Source organism: Apteryx mantelli, chromosome 1 (assembly GCF_036417845.1).
Source record: "Apteryx mantelli isolate bAptMan1 chromosome 1, bAptMan1.hap1, whole genome shotgun sequence".
Classification (NCBI taxonomy): Eukaryota; Metazoa; Chordata; class Aves; order Apterygiformes; family Apterygidae; genus Apteryx; species Apteryx mantelli.
The window spans coordinates 209,280,273-209,301,129 of record NC_089978.1 but is presented as its reverse complement, the minus strand read 5'-3'; the positions used below and the strand labels follow the sequence as shown (position 1 = coordinate 209,301,129).

General features: G+C 39.1%; 1 protein-coding gene across 2 annotated transcripts in view; it reads right to left on the bottom strand.

Annotated features, from left to right (window-relative positions):
• RSBN1L (round spermatid basic protein 1 like) overlaps window positions 1–20,857 on the bottom strand; it is a 57,034-nt gene that overhangs the window by 8,007 nt on the left and 28,170 nt on the right. The window contains exons 3-6 of one of the 2 annotated variants that reach the window (XM_067316819.1): window positions 19,525–19,785; window positions 19,142–19,206; window positions 4,886–5,023; window positions 4,542–4,684 (exon numbers count right to left, since the gene is read on the bottom strand). In XM_067316819.1, coding sequence (XP_067172920.1) covers window positions 4,542–4,684; window positions 4,886–5,023; window positions 19,142–19,206; window positions 19,525–19,785 — 607 coding nt within the window. Of the gene's footprint in view, window positions 1–4,541; window positions 4,685–4,885; window positions 5,024–19,141; window positions 19,786–20,857 lie in introns of both variants that reach the window. The other variant, XM_067316813.1, reaches the window with a different exon arrangement.

The following is a 20,857-nucleotide window of genomic DNA, read 5'->3' as shown; positions in this document are numbered from 1 at the left end:
AAAAAACATCAGGGCCTTGAGTACACTAATAGCTCTTAATAGCCCTGACCAGCCTCAGCTGGGGTCTCCATCCACAACCCCTGCTCAGGGACCCAGGAGCTCAATTTAAACTCAGGCTCAGTCTCTGCCTTAGCTACATCATAGGAGTACTGGTCTTCAATTCAGCCAGAGTTATGCCCGGCCATGGACCCTATTGATCCCACCTCCACAGACTGACTTCCTGGCTTCATCTTGGTCCTGCCCTATCACCATGGACCTGACTGTCTATCAATGAACTGTGTCTAACCCTGCTTCCCATCCCTGGTCCTGACCTTGACCTGCAGACTGACTTCCCAGCCCGATCTCTGATCTACCTCATCACCATGAACTTGCCTGATGATCTGGAGTCTTGGCTGAACCTGGCCACCATCTCCAGGTCTGCCCTGCTCATCTTGCTAAGGTAGCGTGAGCTCCTGCGCAGCCAGTCTTGTTATCATTCTCAGCTCCTAGCTCCCTGGGCAACCAGCCCTCACTGATTTCTGACAATCAAATATAAATCTCAATTTTCCTGAAGTCATTTTTTATTATTCATGTTTCCAGCAAACAGTTGGAAAATGTGCATGTATATTTAGTTTAAAATTGTAGGATACAAAATGGAAAGAAGCAAAAGATTTGTTCAACATTTAATGAAAGTGGAGAAAACAGAAGTGGGAACAGAGCTGCAAAAATGCTTCTTGGACAGCCTGAGTCTACATTGTATGACCACAATACATTACTAATGTCAAATTCAAGACCCACTTAGAATGGTAGAATTATTGAGGTTGGAAGGGACCTCTTGAGATCATCCAGTCCAACCCTCCCACTAAACTAGAATGGGTTATTCAGGACCATGGCTAGTTGAGTTTTGAATATCTCCAAGGATGGGGACTCCACAACCTCTCTGAGCAACCTCTTCCAGTGCTCAACCACCCTGACAGTAAAGAGACTTCTGTCCTTATGTTTAAATGGAACTTCTTGTGTTTCCGTTTGTGCCCATTACCTCTTGTCCTGGTGCTGGATACCACTGAGAAGAGTCTAATTCTCTTCCCTGCACTCCCATCAGATATTTACACCCATTGATAAGATGCCCCGAGCCTTCTTTCCTCTAGGCTGAACAATTCCAGCCCTCTCAGCCTCTCCTCATATGATGGAGAGATGCTCTAATCCCTTAGTCATCTTCATGGCCCTTTGCCAGACTCGCTCTAGTAGGCCCACATCTCTCCTGTCCTGGGGAGCCCAGGATCGGACCCAGCACTCCAGGTGTGGCCTCACCAGGGCTGAGTAGAGGGCAAGGATCACCTCCCTTGACCTGCTGGCAGTGCTCTTCCTGATGCAGCTGAGCAGACTGTCGGCCTGCTTTACCACAAGGGCACATTGCTGGCTTGTGTACACCCACAAATCCATGGGCCCTGATGGGATGCACCCACGAGCGATGAGGGAGCTGGCGGATGTTATTGCTAGGCCACTCTCCATCATCTTTGAAAGGTCATGGAGACCAGGAGAGGTGCCTGAGGACTGGAAGAAAGCCGGTGTCACCCCAGTCTTCAAAAAGGGCAAGAAGGAGGACAAGCTCAGGAAGTGTGGGTTAGATGAGTGGACAGTGAGGTGGATTGAGAACTGGCTGAATGGCAGCGCTCAGAGGGTTGTGATCAGCGGAGCAGAGTCTAGTTGGAGGCCTGTAGCTAGCGGTGTCCCCCAGGGGTCAGTACTGGGTCCAGTCTTGTTCAACTTCTTCATCAATGACCTGGATGATGGGACAGAGCGCACCCTCAGCAAGTTTGCCGATGATACAAAACTGGGAGGAGCGGCTGATACGCCAGAGGGCTGTGCTGCCATTCAGAGAGACCTGGACAGGCTGGAGAGGTGGGCGGAGAGGAACCTCATGAAGTTCAACAAAGGCAAGTGCAGGGTCCTGCACCTAGGGAGGAATAACCCCATACACCAGTACAGGTTGGGGATTGACCTGCTGGAAAGCAGCTCTGCGGAGAAGGACCTGGGAGTGCTGGTGGACACCAAGTTAAGCATGAGGCAGCAACGTGCCCTTGTGGCCAAGAAGGCCAATGGTATCCTGGGCTGCATCAGGAAGAGTGTTGCCAGCAGGTCGAGGGAGGTGATCCTCCCCCTCTACTCAGCCCTGGTGAGGCCACATCTGGAGTACTGTGTCCAGTTCTGGGCTCCCCAGTGCAAGAGGGATGTGGCACTACTGGAGTAAGTCCAGCGAAGGGCTACAAAGATGATTAGGGGACTGGAACATCTCTCCTATGAGGAAAGGCTGAGAGAGCTGGGCCTGTTTAGCCTGCAGAAGAGAAGGCTGAGAGGAGATCTTACCAATGTGTACAAGTATCTGAAGGGAGGGTGTCAAGAGGATGGGGCCAGACTCTTTTCAGTGGTGCGCAGCAACAGGACGCAGGGCAACGGGCACAAACCGAAACACAGACAGTTCCATCTGAACATGAGAAAAAACTTCACTGTGAGGGTGGCAGAGCACTGGCACAGGTTGCCCAGAGAGGTTGTGGAGTCTCCTTCTCTGGAGATATTCAAAAGCCACCTGGATGCGATCCTGTACAATGTACTCTAGCTGATGCTGCTTGAGCAGGGGGGTTGGACTAGATGATCTCCAGAGGTCCCTTCCAACCTCAACCATTCTGTGATTCTGTGTTCAACTGGTTGTCCACCTCCCAGGGCCTTTTCTGCCAAGGTGCTTTCCAGCCAGTTGGTCCCCAGGCTGTATTGGTGCCTGGGGTTATTCCCCCGCCAGGTGCAGGTCTTGACACTTCCCTGTATTAACTTCATGAGTTTCCTGTTGGTCCGTTTCTCCAGCCTGTCGAGGTCCCTCTCAATGCAAGCACAACCAGCTGGTGTATTGGCCGCTCCTCCCAGTTTTGTATCATCTGCAAACTTGCTGAGAGTGCACTCTGCCCCATCGTCCAGTTCATTCATGAAGATGCTGAACAGTACTGGCCTCAGTAGTGACTGGCCTCCAGCTGGACAGCCCTCCGAGCTCAGCAGTTCAGCCGGTTTTTGTTCCACCTCACTGTCCACTTTTCTAGTCCATGCTTCATGAATATGTCTATGAGGATGCTACGGGATACTGCATCCACTGTCCAAAGCCTTGCTAAAGTCAAGATAAACAACATCTACTGCTTTCCACTCATTCACTGAGCTAGTCATTTCAGTGTAGGCTTTCAGGGTGGTCAGGCATGATTTCCCCTTTGTAATCATGAGTAGTCAGCCTGGATTTACCTTCTCGGCCTTCATTTTTCAAAAGGATATCCAAGATCATTCGCTCCATCACCTTCCCAGGGACCAAGGGGAGGCTGACCAGCGTGGAGTTCCCCAGATCTTGCTTCTCTACACTTCTGGAAGGTAACAGTGGCATTTGCTTTCTTTCAGTCCTCAGGTACTTCTCCCAAATGCCGTGACCTTTCAAAGATAATCAAGAGTGGCCTCACAATGACATCAGCCAGCTCACTCGGCACTTGTGAGTGCATCCCATTGGGGCCATGGACTTGTGTACATCCAGTTTGTTTAAATATTTCCTAACCTGATCCTGCTCCACCAAAGGTAATTCTTCCTTGCTCCAGACTTTCCCTCTGGTCCGAGAGACCTGGGATTCCCGTAGACCGGTCACCTCAGTCGTTACTGGTATGAAGATGACATTGAGTGTCTTGGCCTTCTCAGTGTTTGTCACCAATTCCTCTGCCCCATTTAGCTGAGGGCTTGTTTTCTGTAATCTTCCTTTCACTACTGATATGCCTGTAGAAGCTCTTCTTATTGCCCCTTCACATCCCTCAAAATTCAACTCCAGAGGAGCTTGGGCTTTCTTAACCTCATTCCTTCTCACTCAGTTTCTCTATATTCCTCCCGAGTCATCCGATCTTGCTCTCATCTCTTGTATGTTTCCTTTTTATGCTTGAATTTTGAACACGGAGAGCTCCAAAGAAAACTCATGGCATATGAGAAATGATATCAAGTTCTGCAGAGGACATCCTTCCTCTTAAGCCAGTACTTACACCGAACACTACAGCAAGGCTTAAAGATGGCATTTAATGCTGGAAGTGTCACCTTTTAGATGACAGAAGCCCTTATCCCTTGAAGTCTTTAAAGACCAAATCATACTTGAGAACTAGGGTGTTAATACCAGTGTCCTGGCATAATTCTAATTTCAGTAGTTACATACAGCCTATTTGCATTTCCCTGTGATTTTCCCCTCACTACATCTGAAGTTCACTGCATGAAGAAAGTGAAGAACATTTAGACTGCTCTGTAACCTTAAAGTCTTCCTAAAACTTCAAAGAAGACTGGCATATTATTGGGCCAGATAGTAAACAGAACAAAAGCAAGCAAACAAACAAAAAAAACCCTTACAAAAACAGAACAAGTCCAAAGTTTATTTTGAGATCAAGATTTACATAAGTTTATACTAAGATACAGTACCAACCAGTAAAATGTTCGCGATAAACTGAATTAGTAAAGAACAAACACTAATCAGACACTAACCAAGCAAGAGTATTTCAACATACCTCTTCCTTTTGAAAGGTGACTTTGGCATGTCAGCCACAGGGATCATCTGTTCTCCTGGACGTACCCACATGATGGGACCATCATCACTGTCTTTACGACTCTCTAATTTTAAACTAGAAAGTGTTCCCCATGGCAGTGTACACTAATAGAAAATACAAGTCACAGTTTTGAAGCGAGTTACTTTAAAAACCTTTTTTTAAAGCAGCGTTTACCTGACACAATGAAAACATTTATGATACAACTGTTAAATATCTAAGCAAATATCACAGTACTCTCACTTTATTGCAACAGAATTTGAGAGTGTTGCCCCCTTCCAACCACCCCATTCCCTTTCTCTCCTTACTTTTAAGAAAGGTGATTCTTCCAACATATCAAGGAATTCAGGAAAGTAATCCCCCACTTCCTCATCAACTGCTCCAACTAGGCTGATCTGTCTCATTGGGCCAGCTCTATAGGTACCATGAGAGTATGTTCTTTTTACCTAGAAATAGAATATGACAGGCAAAGTTATACCAAGTTCACGACAGATCAAAATTTACATGCAATAAACATCTTTAATCCCTATGCTTATGTTTTCTCTGATCAATATTTGTCCTACAGAATCCTCATTATACTCAAGATTAATATGAAGTCAATTACCATAAAGACATCACCAAAGACTGTTCTCATTAAAGATATTTGACAACTTTTATTTTATATATTTTAATTCTGAACATAGGATTGAGTGACTATTGCCCTTTCAAGAAAAAAAAAAGGCTCAAGTCTAACTAAATTTTTACATTTTTCCTGTAAGAGTTATGTCATGGCACGGATCACACTGATTTACAACTAACTAAATGTTAAACAATTCCTCTGCTAACTGTACTCCCCAGTATGGTCACTTTGTTAACTAACATGAGCACATTAACTTGAGCTAATCATCACAGTGAAGACATGGCTCAAAGAGCTAGCAGAGAAAATGAGAGTGACAGCTATTCCTCCATTTTTTCCTGTGCTGTGCTAACTCTTCTTGCTCTCTCTTAGTACTTAAAGGCCATCACATTCACTCCTTCACAAAAAAATCCTTTATTTTTTATTTGCAGAGAAACACACACACTGTTATAAGGCTTCTTGAATAATCTGATTCATCATGTTATGTGAACAAAATGCTTAGGCATCAGACTGACGAGGATCACTTCCCCTTAAGCTTCTGATCTCCTATTTAACAGGCTGAAAGACACAGTAGTATTATTAGATGAAACATGAGCAGATCAGAAGAGAGGGAAAAGCAAATGGATTACTGCACAAAGTAGTAAGGTGTTTCTCTTATACTGCATCTCTAGACATTCTTGTATCCAAAGCTAGAAAACAAGAAAGTTGCAAAAAAAAAACAGTTAAAGTACATCTTAACTACTCTCCTCACCCAAACAGAGGATTAAAGTTTCTAGTAACTATGACAGTGCAGAGGAGAATTAGCAGCAGTTCCAGAAAATAAGACTAAATCACACAACATAGAACAATATTGTGCACTTCTTAGAAGCTAAAATGATTTAATAAGATGCATTCCAGAAACGCAGAACTAAATACTCTTCTTCAGATCATCATCTCAGTGACACACATCCAGGAAACGGAGGACTGGCTAAAAGTAAGGTTTTACAAAATGTCTGAGCAAATACAACAGCAAGCCATTACAGCCACAGTGAAAGTAGTGGTACTGCTAGAGAGCATTTTTCCCCTTACTCTCCAAATCCTTAGTCATGCATTCCTGCGGCTCCTTTGCACTGACACCTGCTGATTTTGTCATAAACCAGCAGCAAATATTGATTTCTGTTGAATCTCTATCAGCTCAGTCTATGGTTGCAGGTGTATCTGCACTGGCACAAAGCGGTGGGAGCTCACAGAGCTAAAGCATAGGGTCAAGGAAAGGATACTCACTTTTCATTATGGGCTTGCTGGCTAGATCAGTTCAGAATTATCCTAAAAGCTACAGATACAGTCACAAATCTGTCAATCACAGTTTACTGACACAAACTGAAGGTGCAAGAGGATAGTTGTTTCACCAGCATAAAGTAGTTCATATTCTTTCATTCCAGGCCACAATTTTAATCTGCCATTTTCATATGACAAAAATCCACACCTTCATTAAAGGGAACCATTCTTCCGCCTTTTTCCCCTGCCTCCTTCTGCTACCACAACCATTCACCTGGCACACAACGAACTTGGCGGTGGAACCAATCCAGCTGAAAACTCAACAACCTCCCCAAAACACAATTCACTGAAGTGAAGTTTGGGGAGGCTGTGGAGTTTTCAGCTGGATCCATTCACTCACTTGGCCTATCATACATCACTAGGTGTTGGCAATGAACCATAACATTAGCAGTGAAGTGTTCAAGTGAAAGATAACTCTTGCTTAAAGCAGATTAATTAGAAAATTGCTTATATATGTTCCCCAAGAGATCATGTCACTGCAAGTTAAAACAGAAAAATCAGCTCAACTCTTCTAAGCATTAGTTGTCCATCCTAATTCACTCCTAGCTCTTCTAACCAATTATGTCCCCCTCACTCACCAGGTAGAACAGATTTCTTTTCAATATCCAGGTTGAGAGAGGAGAAATACCAGATATAATGCTAAGACAAAGATGCAAACAGTGAGTGGTTCCTTCTGGGACAATATTCAGAAGTTGTAACACTGGAAATACAGCGTGAAATGTTTGAGAACTTAAGTCAAAATAAATCCATGCTGGTGATGAAAGAGGCAGATATATACATATATATATATATATATTCTTTTTTTTCTTTTCTTCCCTCTTTCCTGCTAGCATTAGGGCTTCTAAAGCTGGACAGGGAAACAGCATAGAGAACTGATCTGATTTTATCCCACAAAGTAACCAAGAAAATTCTGTTTTAGAAAATAAGAGAATAAGAGTTTAGTAAAGAGCCCAACCGGAAAGACTAATGCCTGACCAGAAAGAAAAGGGAGTCTGGAGAGGAAGGCAGCTGCTGGCAGTGAGCATTAGCTTCTGAAGGAGCCAGCTCCAACTCCTCACCCTCTTTCACCACTTTTTCCTGCTGCAGCAGCAGACTTGTTCTCTAGTTCAAGGCAGCAAGCAAGCACAAGAGGAGCCCTCCAGTTGCTCTCCAAAAACTCCTATCTCATCTCTTCCACTGACTGGGTTAGATCATCCTGAACTCTAGCCTCAGGGCAGACACTATTTAAATAATGCTAGCTTAAAGTAGGCTAAAGAATTAGAAAAACATATATAAAACGATACAGTCATTATTGAAGGAAAGAAGTAGCCGGCAAACAGAATTAATTACACTCAATGAAGAAAAAAAATAGGGGTATTTAAGCAATTCTTTAAGAATTAATTTCAGAAGAAATAAATGGCTAATTTTTTAAAAAATAATTTTCTAAGACAACGCATATTGACAAGTGCAATTCAACAGAAAGATACAAGTCATACTTCTTAAGCAATTCATAAAGTTAATTATATCTAACAAAGATCAAATATGCCACGGATAAAATCCTGTGTTTTGAAATGAAACAGTGATTGTGTTGTTGCTGTAGTGAAATGCTTCAAAAGCCAATCTTATTTTAAGACCCAATTTCCATTGTTACCAGGGAAGTTCCTCGACCTTCAAAGTCTGTTAGCTTACATGAAAAATAAAAGGTTTATCTGGAATACAGAACATATACTTAAATAAAAATAAAAAATAAATAAAAATAAAAGTAATGTTCTGCCTCTTCTTAAATGCCTTATAAGATTACTACTAATTGAACATTTAAGTTGTATCCCTTATTTCTGGGCATATTCCTCAGAAAGGTGCATGTGTACAGGTTTTCTAAACAATTATTTCAAAACAGAAGAAAAACCTCTGAAGAACTGAAGAAAATCAGGTCTGGTATAAACACAAGTTTGTAGAACATAAGACATTATCTTTATTTCATTGATTTTTTTAAAGGAATCATTTTGCTAGGTAGCAATCTAAAACCTCAAAAACCTTCTGTGGATGTTTGAGCAATGACAACAGTAATCTAAGGCATATTAGCAAGCACCAAAATTTACTTTCTTTTGACTACCAGTATCCTTTGGTTGGTTTGAACATGGGAAGAGAAAGAGCTTCCCCTATATCATTCTAAACTCGCAAAAATAATGTTGATGTGCTAAAAACAGAGTATTTCTGCATCAAATTCTACATATTAATTTATGCATTTAGCATACAGAGTGTGATTACAGGTCAAAATATTATACATCTTTTACAAGGGAATCTTCCTAGATGTAACATAATAAATAAATATTTTTAAAGAGCTAAACAAGAATTTCAGAATTTTACAGGTTACAATATTTTACTGTGTTTTACTACATTATGAATTTTCTCAAATAAATAGCTGGAACAATACAGACCAAAACAAAAGAAAGAATCAATGACAAGCAATTCTGCTGTTGTCTGGTCAACAAGACTACAATCACACACACACAAATTAACTAAGCTCGGTGCGAAAAAAGACACACAGGAAAAAGACACATAGAACTAAATAAATATGACACAGGCTAACTTCTTTCATCTCATGTAGTAGCTTAGATTGGAAATATGCCACCAAAAATAAAAAAAAAAGCACGCGCACGCGCACACACACACACACACCCCCCAACAGAGCCTGTGTCAATCTGTTGCACCAAAGCAGTGGAAAATGATGACACTAAAACCACCGTTGAATTCAGAATCAGTAATACTTGGGAAGTCTCTGCTGCCGAGACTAGTATAGCATCAACTGTGTTTTTAGTGCAACTTAACTTGCTGGGTTTTAAGTACAGAGTTCTAAAAAACATTTTCACATAAATCTCTTAGCATCTAAAAGAAGAATCTGAAGAGTAATACTGAAATTCTACTAAAACAATACTGAAAACATTTGAACACTGTCATTCCAGAAATAGGAAATATTTTAGACATTATGTTTTGAAGACATTTGGATATTCTTTATGGGAAAAGATACAAACGTAGGAACTACAAGCAACAGTCCAGGAAATGAAACATTTCAAGAATGTGAACTGGGGCAAAGTCACAAACAAATCTCTACTTTTTTTTTTTAAATTTATATATATATATATATATATATATATATATATATATATATATATATATATAAATGCAAGTATATATATTCAGTTCTTCAAGTTCTAACATTTTTCTATGAAAATTTTAATGCTTTAAATGTCCTTCAGTTTTTCAGCTTTAAAACCAGCCTGGAAAAAGTCAACATACAACATTAGAAACATAGCAGGGGAAGAAACACCACCCAAAATCATTTCTCAAGAAACCCACAAAGTCCCACCAAACAATAAAATAAAAATAAGGAAAAAAAATACATTAAACCACCATAAAAATATGCTGGGAAATCAGAGAGTTTCAGAATATTAGGTTTTCATTTCAGTACACAAGCCCACAAGAATGCACTTAAAAATTCTTATCTTAGAAGTAGAAACATCCAACTTCAGGTTCACTGCTCTTCCCCTAATTCAGCTACCTGAACAGCCATGAATGCTTAAGAAAAAAGGCAATGCAGCATTCCTTCTTATTTGATACATTTTGAAAAAGTGCCCGAGAGGCTTTCTGTTCCTTGACACCTCTTTTCACATCCTTAAAAGTTTATTTTCCAAATGGGAACTGATTTAAATAATATTTGTTCAGTGAAATTTTTCATATTTTAAAATTGCTCTGACTTCAAAAACATTTGCAAATCTACTTGTCTGCTTTTTACTTTTAAACCACATGCACTTCACAGTTTCTGGTATCAGAAAAAGATTCCTCAGATTCCTTCAAAGATTCAGATTCCTGAAGTTTTTCAAATGTGATCCATCATCTTTAAAGCTTTAATTTCAATGAACATACCATTTCCCAATTAGAAGACTTTGGAAAAGCAATCCCAAGCATTTCTACTACACAGCAGAGTTCCACTACTGTCCTTTTACCATTGTAGTTAATGTCATTTCACGTACTTCACAATGCAACTGAAGCCCTTAAATAATACTATGGCTGGATGGATGGAGGAAAACACATTTTTAAAAACAAGACTTACTATTTTGAAATCAACAGACACAAAAAATAGTGGAGCAGGTGATAAAGAATTCAGGAAATAGTTTTAAACTAGCATCGATTAGAAACCATCATGGAAAATTATCTCAAAGCAAAGTGGCCATACTCTTATAACTCAAAAAGATGTATGCCAAGATTCAGCCTCAGATCCTGTCCAAGCTGCCAGTACAGACCTTCTACAGGGTTTTGGTTTGGTATATATTAAAAAGACCAAAAAAAAAGAGTAATATATTATTTTAATTTTAGATTTATTGGCTAAAGTTTCCTTGAAACAATCTCAAAAGGTAACTATTTTCTAAGCAAAAAACAAAAGAGCCTGCGTGCAGATTTCTAATCTCATTCCATGCGAACTGATTCTCTTGTTCAGTGCCATTCAGTAAGTAAAAACCAAGATTTTTGCTTTGAAGATAATAGGTTGCCATCATCTATCAAAGATGAGCCTCTTACATATAGTCATATGGATTATTTGATAAAGAAAGAATAGGGGCAAGCTATTCATGCTTTAATAAAGCAAAAATTCAATGTTACATAAGCCAGAAGGGGGGAAAAAAAAAAAAAAAAAAAGGAAGCTATACTTTGGGGAACTTGCATAACAGCAACCAGTTACTGATAACCCTTAAAATTTAATAACTAACCAAACATACAAGAAGAGCTTAAGAGCAAGAAGCAAATCCTACCAAAATTGCTACTGGAACACATACAACTAGAAGTATACACAGTTCAAAGACAAAGAACTCCTCTGACCACAGAATACAAGAAAATAACACAATATATGGAAATTATAGAAATATACAGACATAGTATTTTACTTGCTTAAAGATTTGTACAATCTAATTACTTCAAATTTACTTTAAAGAAAAATGTTTTCATCAAGTTCCTTCAAATATTTGAAGAGCATTTTCACAGAAGCAGGATTTCACAAATTAGAAAAAGAGTGAACAGCAAAAGTTGGGGGGGGGGGGAGAAAGGGACACTTCTCTTCAAAGATAAACTTACAAGAACTAAACAAGGAGCAAAGACAAGATGAGGTTAAAAAAGGCTGAAAAGAGATCTGAAATGAGAAATCCATGTCCAGAACTGTTCAGAAACAAGGACAACCACCAATCTGACAAATGACAACACAAACATGAGCCATAAGAATCATTACTTGCGTTTTTTCCCCTCTAAAGTGCATATATTATTCTTTATACTCTCTGAATATACAGTGTCTTTCATAATTAACACAAGCAACACAGAATAATGACTTCCAACAGCAGCAGGGGGGAACGATTCCTCTGAAGGCGCAGTTAAGCGAGACAAGGCAAATCACTGGCCCTTGGGGAGTGGGCTGAGTCTGTACAGTTCTGCACTCCTCCCTGAGCTACCTCAGGCATAGTGAACTATTACGACTTGCTAACTTTGCAGTAAAACTCCCTCACTTGGGGACAGGTTAGTTTTCTGCCGGATTAGCAAGATGAATTGGTCAAAGCACCACCACCACTCGGCACAAGAACCTGCACCTGGGAGCAAAAAGAAGGGGGGACATTCTCTTTTAGCAGCAGCAAGTGCTAGATTGGCTCAGTTATTTTGTGTAACTGCACACCGATTAGAGTAAAATAAATAAAACTTTTCCTGAACTGAAAATGCTGAGTATCCTCAGTTACCCTAGAGTACCAAGGCAGTAAGCTAAAGAAACAGAGCTGTAATAAAATCAATGAGAACTCAAAATATGAGTCTTCAAAGCTGGAAAAAGATAAACATATCTTCTTAAAAAACAGGTGCCAAGAGAAGCAAGACCTAGAAAATGACAAACCACTTAGCCTACCTTCAATTTCCAGGAAAAAGAGTTAGCTAAACACTTAACAGTCCTAAACACCTAGAAAATAAGATGGTATGAGCTAACAAATACGGACATGTCAAAAAACAATCAAGTCAAACCAACTTTCCTTTCTATGACAGAATAAGCTTTTTCAGAGAGCCAGTAGACTTTCTTGATTTTTGACTCTATCTTTCATTATGTTTTCAAAACATAGCTACAGAAACATGGTCTAGTAACAGCAAATATAAAGTAGACTGTTTTCAGTTTTCCATTTTCTGTATTCAAATATCTATCAACATGAAAGGACCTATTTTGTGTTATTCAAAAAGGATCTTCCTTTGAACACAACATATACTTATTAAATCTACAGGTAACACAAAGCTGCAAACCTACTCTACAGGAAAGGATCAAAGCTAGCAAGATCCTTGATAAGCTGGAGAAGAGATTCTGAATATGCAGAATGTAATTCAGTTTGAATAAAAGCAGAGAAATGCTAAGGTATCCATAATTAACTACATAAATATGAAAAGGGGAGTGACTCACTTGGTAGGAGCTGCTGCTACAGCAGACCATAAACTGCTCCAAAAAAAGGCAGGAGCAGACAATCAAGAGCATTCCCGGAAGACACTCAAAGCAATCCTTTCACACTCCTTGGTAATGGTAATGTTTCCAATGGACACTGTCTCCATTTTCAGTACTGCATTTTAAGAAAAATTGACTGAAGAAAGCATAAGGGAGAGCAGTAAGAATGATCAGGATATAACATGTAATGGTAGGCCGAAATAACTAAAATGACAATCGGGGGGGGGGGGGGGGGAGATAAAGAGTCTTCAGCTATGGAGAACACTAGAAGCATGAGCTGTTTTCCTTGTCCACTGATGATTAGAATAAAAGGAATCATAGCAGGATTAAGATAAGAGGACAGACAAGAACAAAGATGGCTCAAGAACCCCCTTGGGAACTGTGGAACCACCCAGAGATCTCCAGCAAACGCTTTAAACAGACAAGCATTTGTTTCAAGCCATTGTCATGGCTTAAAAATAGTCAATCCTGCCTTGAAGCACAGGAATTGTTAGGTATCTCTCAGGATTCCTTCTACACCACCTCTGTACAAGTAGAGTGGTCTCTGGGACAAACTTTGAAGCACAGTACAATCAATTCACGAAGCATTATTATTGCGAAACATGAAGAACTGTGCACTTTGGGGTTTTAGCAAGACAGGAGGAGTTTACACTTACTCAGCAAGAGGACACATAAGTTTCAGCACATTACAGGCATTTGCCTTAACAGTACTAAATAGTTTAGATGAAGTGATGTAAGCTGCAAGCTGGTGACAAGAGTTGATTATTTAGGTTCTTAAGTAAGATTTATAGCTATCAGATAACTGATGTAGATACTGCCATCTACACAGCTAGAGGTACCTAAAGATCTTAGACTGTTCCCACAGTGCAGCCAGAAAGAGAGCGACTTAGTGGCCACAAGCATACCCAGACTAAGCATACCATTTTGCCAGATTACCGAAACAGTCTGCTCAAGCCTCAGAGTTCAGAGATGGTTTGCAGAAACAGAATTGTTCTATTAATCTAAAAGTGTTAAGAATTTAGTTACAAGTATTTAAATGTAGGCCCAAGACAGGCAGTGAAGAGCTCCCAAATTCCTCTCCCCCCAATATTTAAAACCTAATTCTGATTAAGCCGAATCAGTTCCAACACAAACTTCTCTCTTCCGTGCCTACTGTAGCTTTTCTCACAAGCTTCTGTCTACTTCTGGTCTCTTAATAAACGAAATAATATCACTTCTTTCCAATACACCTCTGTCTGACAGAAAAGCTGGGAGGATTTAGTCTTTCACACCTGTAATTGTGAAAGCTAAGTAACAACTTAAGAAATGCAAACATTCAAGTTAGAGATGGGAGGACTCAAACAGTTTTGATCCCAAAACCAGAAGTTACTGCGGAATCTGTCTAATACCACAGAACTTAGTGACCTGAGAATATGCATTACTGTCAACCTCTCCTCCCCCTCAAAACCCACCTCATCCGCCACAGAACAGAATGGGGAAGCTTACTGAGTAGTATGGAAATAGTTAACTTAAGAAATATAAAAACTTTTTTGTAAAAGTAACCAGTAAAAAGGAGTTAAAATAATCAGTAAAAAAGAGTTATAAGCTAAGCCTGAAATGTAAAGTCTCACAAATTTCCATTTTATACATATATTAAATCTTGTTAAACACATTTGTCACACCAACTCCATGTGCTAGAATGAGACCTCAGAAACAACCAAAATGAGGCTCACTTTAGTAGATGAGGTTTCAGTGTTTTAGTTAAACAAAATTAGCAGACCAATAGCTAATTTTCTTAAATCTAAAGAAGGTTGTGATACGCATTTGAAGTGAACTGGACAAACTGACTTCCTACTTAGACACCTGAGCATGACTCATCTCTCAACTGAGATTATATAACAACGGCTAGACATTACATCGGCAGCTCAGAGTAACAGCGAAAAGAGTCATATAGAGCTTTTGCAAGCTTTTTCAAAGCTTGAAGTTTCATTGAAACGTACTGCAAGAACGCACCATCCCCTGGAGAGCCACCAAGGACTCAACCAGACAAGAAAATACTAATCTGCACAGAACTACTCAGTGATCATATAAATTGTTACCTTTTTACAAAAGTACAAAACTGAAAAAGAGGGGTAACTGACACTAACAAGTCAGAAATTCATGCAAGAAAAAAAAAAGATATAGTTGAAGGTTATTAAACACAAACCCCACCATCCTCAGATTCAAAAAGGTCCTGCGTAACCCTGGGGGATGAGCGTTCTGATACAGTGCCACTCTGATTACTATATTCTCATACCCCTTTTTAGACACCTCCAACACTGACCCCAGTCTGAAAGGAGAACACTGTGCAAACCTTTCAACTGCAGCACATCACCTATTCATATGGAACATACAAGCAGCCAGAATAAGGTGAAAAATAATTAAGTATTAAATACAACTAAAAGCAACCGAGGCAACCAAGACACTGGCTTAAATATTCCATGAAACAGCAATACTGTGCGAAAGAAGATAAAAAGAAGTCTGGTGTAAGCCTGTACACATTATTTGTAAACACTCCTTATGTTAGCAAAAAGATACAGAAAGAGCCAAGCATTTTCTGTCAGGCAACCAAATTCTGACAAGCGATAAAACGCTAAGAAGACTTTCTGAAAAACCCAAGAGAAAACAAAGAAGAGGCAGATACCAGAGCTAAGCCTCCAGCCAAGTAAAATACAGATTAGAAGACAAACTATGATGTTGACTATCTTGAATGCTATAACATACAAATTTTGGCTTCCTTCATTCACTGTATTCTTTCTTTCTGGTGCTGCTCCTTCAGCTCTTCCTTCAGTTACAGAAAAATGGAAAAAGATGCTCTCTCAAAACCAGCGACCACAGGACTGGTTTAACTAGAGATACTGTTGCAATAGCAGGCTAATGCATCCTTTTAATAAGATGCTTCCATTAGAATTTGTAAAAATAAAATAAAAATCAAATAAAAATCAAATTTGGGTTTTTTTAACTATGTCTTTAAGACAGCTATTAACACACAATTATGTTTGCATTAATGATGCCTAAGATTAAACAAAGTAAAAAACACATACAAAAATCATTTTTCTTGAAGAAACAAACAGTAATAGGCAAAGATACCATAACTGAATTAAAATAAGAAGTTGGGAGTGAAATACATAGTAACTGCGTATCTTGTTTCTCTACAATCTCTAATATTATGAACAAAAAGAAGAATTTACTACAGTAAATACTATACTATAGTAATGCTGCTGATCTGTATAAGAGGCTGAAGAAGTCACAAAAGATTCTAAAAGTACAGTTTTGGTCAATATTAAATTTGTTCAAATTTGTAGCATAATGCTGTAATTCATATGCATGTTCAGAAATACCAAACTGGACAATCCAAATATAGACTCAAGTTCTACCTGTACATACTGCTTTTGAAAGAATGTGGCAGTTTTTTCATCTTGAAATTAAAAGTGGACTCTTCTTTATGTAGCAAGATGTAGCCAAAGTGTCCTGCTTTTGCAAGGGCACAAATTCTGATCTCAAAGGACTCTCCAAAGGGAAGAGAGCATTACAGAAAACAATAGAAAAAAATGAGAACATTTGTATTTGATCACTACAAAAGCCTGGAGTATTGCGGAACCAGATTCCATGAACTGCATTACTTTCTTCGCTTGAAAGAATGCGAAAAGGCATTCATCTGAAGTCCTTGCTGACAACAGCTCTCTAGAAAATAATCAAATGTTAGTGTTTAGGGTGGAGAATAGAGACTTACGTTTATTAAAACTCCAGAAGACACCGACAGTACTTAAATGTTAACACATGTTATTTAACCAATGGACTCACCTGTAGGAGGTGATTATATGGCCTCAAAAGGCTTTACGCCAGATAAGACCACAGTTTCTGGTTTACAGCTTTGTAACTGACAACAGTCAACTTCAGATATTAGGAGTGAAGCAAAAGTACAAGCCCTCTTACAATAAATCATACCAGGAAATTAACTATGTTGATTCATAAACTAGGAAAACATCTAAACAATTTTTCCTCCTATAAGTGGGCTATGATGCTAATAGAAAACCATCCTGAATTTATCACTTCAAGCAAAGAGAAAGAATGCCATTTTTCCATTACAGGAATCATAGAATCACAGGTTCATTCCATCTGGAAGGGACCTTAGGAGGTCACCGAGTGCAAACTCCTGCTCCTGCTGGGTCAACACTGAATTCAGGCCAGCTTGCTCAGGGCTTTTTCTCACTTAGCTGCTGAAAGTCTCCAAGGATGGAGATTCTACAACCTCTCTGGGAAACCTGTTCCAGTGCTTTAATCAAAGTTTTCTTTACCTCTGGGCAGAGTCCTGCCTCTCTGTTTCAACTTACAACCACTGTTCCTTGTTCTCCTGCCATGTACCTCAGTAACCTTTCTCATAGATATCAGAAGGCTGCTATTAGGTCCTCCTGAAGCCTTCTCTCCTTCATGGTAAACAAGCCCAGGTCCCTCAGCCTCTCCTTGCAAGTCACGTGCTTCAACTCCCTGACCAGATTTGGCAGTCCTCCACTAGATTTACTCAAGTTTATCAACAACTTTCCTGTACTGGGAGAGGCCAAAACTGGGTGCAGTATCCTAGATGTTGTCTAGCAAGCAATAAGTAAAGGAAAAATAATCACTTCCCCATCTACTGACTACAGTCCTGTTGATGCAGTCCAGTATGCTATTAGTCTTCATCTGCTATGTACTGTTCACCAGTCACTAAAAAAAGTTGTAAATCCAAGTCTTAAAGCAGTCCGACTAATCCGGTGCATTTCTAATGCATATGCTATCATTTTATCTAGGTAACAAAAATGGAATCAAAGACCATACCTATAAAGAAATTCTTATACAAAATGACTGAAGACAGAACAGCTCAGGGTTGCTACCCATAACATATTCTGTAAGTTTCACTATTAAGGTAATGATTCAGTTTACATTCTGAAAAGTGTTAGTGAATACAGTAATTTCATAAAATAATCATATTCTGTGGCAGAACACGATGTTTTGTTAACTAGCACCCCAAATGTTTCTGTGCAGCAACATCTTAGTTCTGCACATCCTTACAGATAATATATACTTAAGATTTGTCAGTACATGCAATAAAGGTTTCCATGCAGATATTTATGTAGCTAAACTACATCAGGTGACAGTGTAACTTACGTTTGAATACTTCATAATCATCTAAAAAAGTGAAGACTAAAATAGTTCTTAAAGGCATTCCATATACCATTTAAAAGTCACAATTAAGGATTTGTTTCTACTCAAGTTAAACATGTAATCATGATCTAAAGTTGACAGAGCGAAAAACAGGATTTTCTTCACAAGCATTTTCAGAATCACTGTATGGGTTTTTACATAACACCTTCATCACCATGCTGGTAATCTAAGAAAATTTTCTCCTAATCGTATAGGACCTGAAATACAAATACTTGATATGCAATAGCACTGTATCTTTTACAGCAAGTTAATAAATACTAGTGATGATACTTAAACAGTAGTTAGAGATTATACAGCCATCTCCCTTTTTTTTTTTGGGGGGGGGGGGGGAAATCAATTCAAAAGCTACCTACCATTTTGCCACATATTTTAAAACAGCTTTCAAGGGAATACAACTAATTGGGAGTGAATGGGAAGGGGAGAAGACCACACTAGTAGTAAAGTTAACCACCTTTATGTTCTCCTCTAAAAATGGCTTTAGAAGCTCTGAAATACAAATGAAACCACAATTAACTGTGCCCTACACAGGTTTTGTACATAACATTATACTAATGTTTTTAAAGTTTTTAGTTTTATGAAAAGTTCATATAGATACGCCCAGATATCCACAGCTAAATAATTTTCATGCTCCAAAACTCACAGTTAAGTTTCAGCTACTGGAAACAAATCCACAAAAACCTGCATACACATGCATGCACACATTTCCCCACCCCCCATAAAAAGCAAATTTACATCTCAGTCTAAACAGGCTCTGTATCTTTAATATTGCAGAACTAATTTAAAGAATTCCCTTGCTTCTAGTCTTCCACTTTATCCACACAGCACAGCTAATAGTAACTGTATTCTTAAAAAAAAAAAAAAAATCATTTACAGTTGTTTGAAACCATTATATGACATTATAAAGTAAAATGTATAACCTCTTACCTGAGCATGAAAATTTGACATAGTCGTTGTCTCTATATCTTTCTTTCCCAAAATCTCCATTTTCACTGGTGAATTGGGAAAATTAAATGAAAAGTAGTCTAAAAAGTCAGGTAAATAAGTAGCTGCCCCATGAACAATACCCATTACATAGTAAGCTGCACAGTTTTCATTTTCACTAAAAACCAGACCTACAAACTCTTCTGCAAATCTCTCCATCTCCACAGGAGATAAGTGGGAGAGTTCATTACTGTAGGCATGGATAACTGATGCACCTCCGTTAGGCTGGTGCTCAATATGAATCAGCTGTTTGAACTCCAATGTGTCCAACCTTTTGAGTTTATTTTGAACCCGTGGCTCCTTTAACGAGACAAATGGAAACTCACTGTTCTCTGGTATCTTGGACTCATAGTCCTTCTTGGGATCCATATTTTTCCCATTGAAATCCTTAAGATGATCATCTATGATGCCTTTGGCTTCCTGATCCTCAACATCAGAAACCAGTCCTGAGCAGATGGTCTGAATGGATTTGCTGTACATTTTTGGACGCTTCCTTTTCTCATTCTCTTTATGTTTCTTTTTCTTTTTCTTCTTAACTTTTTTAATCTGTAGCTCTTCTGCATTGGTTTTTGGTTTCTCCTTCCCACCTGTTGAGAGGAAAAAGGTCTCTTAAGCACCTTTATATAAAAATATGTACACACACACACACACACACTTAGAGATGAGGATTCAAAGCTACCAATATCCTCATCAAGGCACACAGAGAGACCAATACTGAGTGCCACATAACATGTGGGTATCTTACCAGAAAGAAGTAGAGACACCTGCCACAGTCACACTGTATGACTGACAAAAATAAAGCTTCAGGAAAAGAAACACTCACAGAAAACAAGTTTTCCAAGAATGTTTTCAAGGTCAGTCACTATCCTATCCATACCATTTAACTGGTCATCAGAAATTATAACACTAGAGAGTTCAGACACATTAGATGATTGCTGTCAACAAACATTGACCATTTGTAAATGCCCTGTTTGGCAACGAGTATCATTCATCCGCAAACCGTCCACAAATGCTGCTGCCAAAGCCTGCCTTGCCAGATGGATTTATGTGGTCAATCTTCCAGAACCAAATAAACTTTGCAGAAATAACGTGAAAATATCTAAAAACTGACCACAGACTTCCTTTAAAATAAAAACAATAACAATAAACCCTTGCAATAATAGAAGGAGAAGAAGCTAGCATAAAAACTACATAACATGCAAGCTGAACTGAAAACAAACCGTAAGGGCCTAAAGCTAAGAGTATACATTTGGGAGATAACGTGGTCAAGTGATTCCGAAGGTTAGAAGCCCCCCCTTTCTTTTAAGGTGTTTTTTCATACAGCACTTTTCCACAAGTCATAAATGGGATAGCTGGAAAGCTTCCATCACTAGACTTTCCTAAAGTCTAGCTGTTGATACAAACTCATTTCTTGATCTGATGATTCAAATTACTAGACATGTCAGAGCACAAAATTACATTCACAGAAAAGGATTCAAGATTAGCCGGTTCACAGACAAAAGTTTAGAAAAGTCTTGCAGTGAAATGCACAATTTTAAAGTACTCAAATTCACAGAAGTTAACTAACACACTAATTTCCATGCCAGCATCTACTACTATGCTGCAGCAGACTGACTTCAACTTGCTATTCTTAGCCCAAGTAATCCACGATACAGTCCT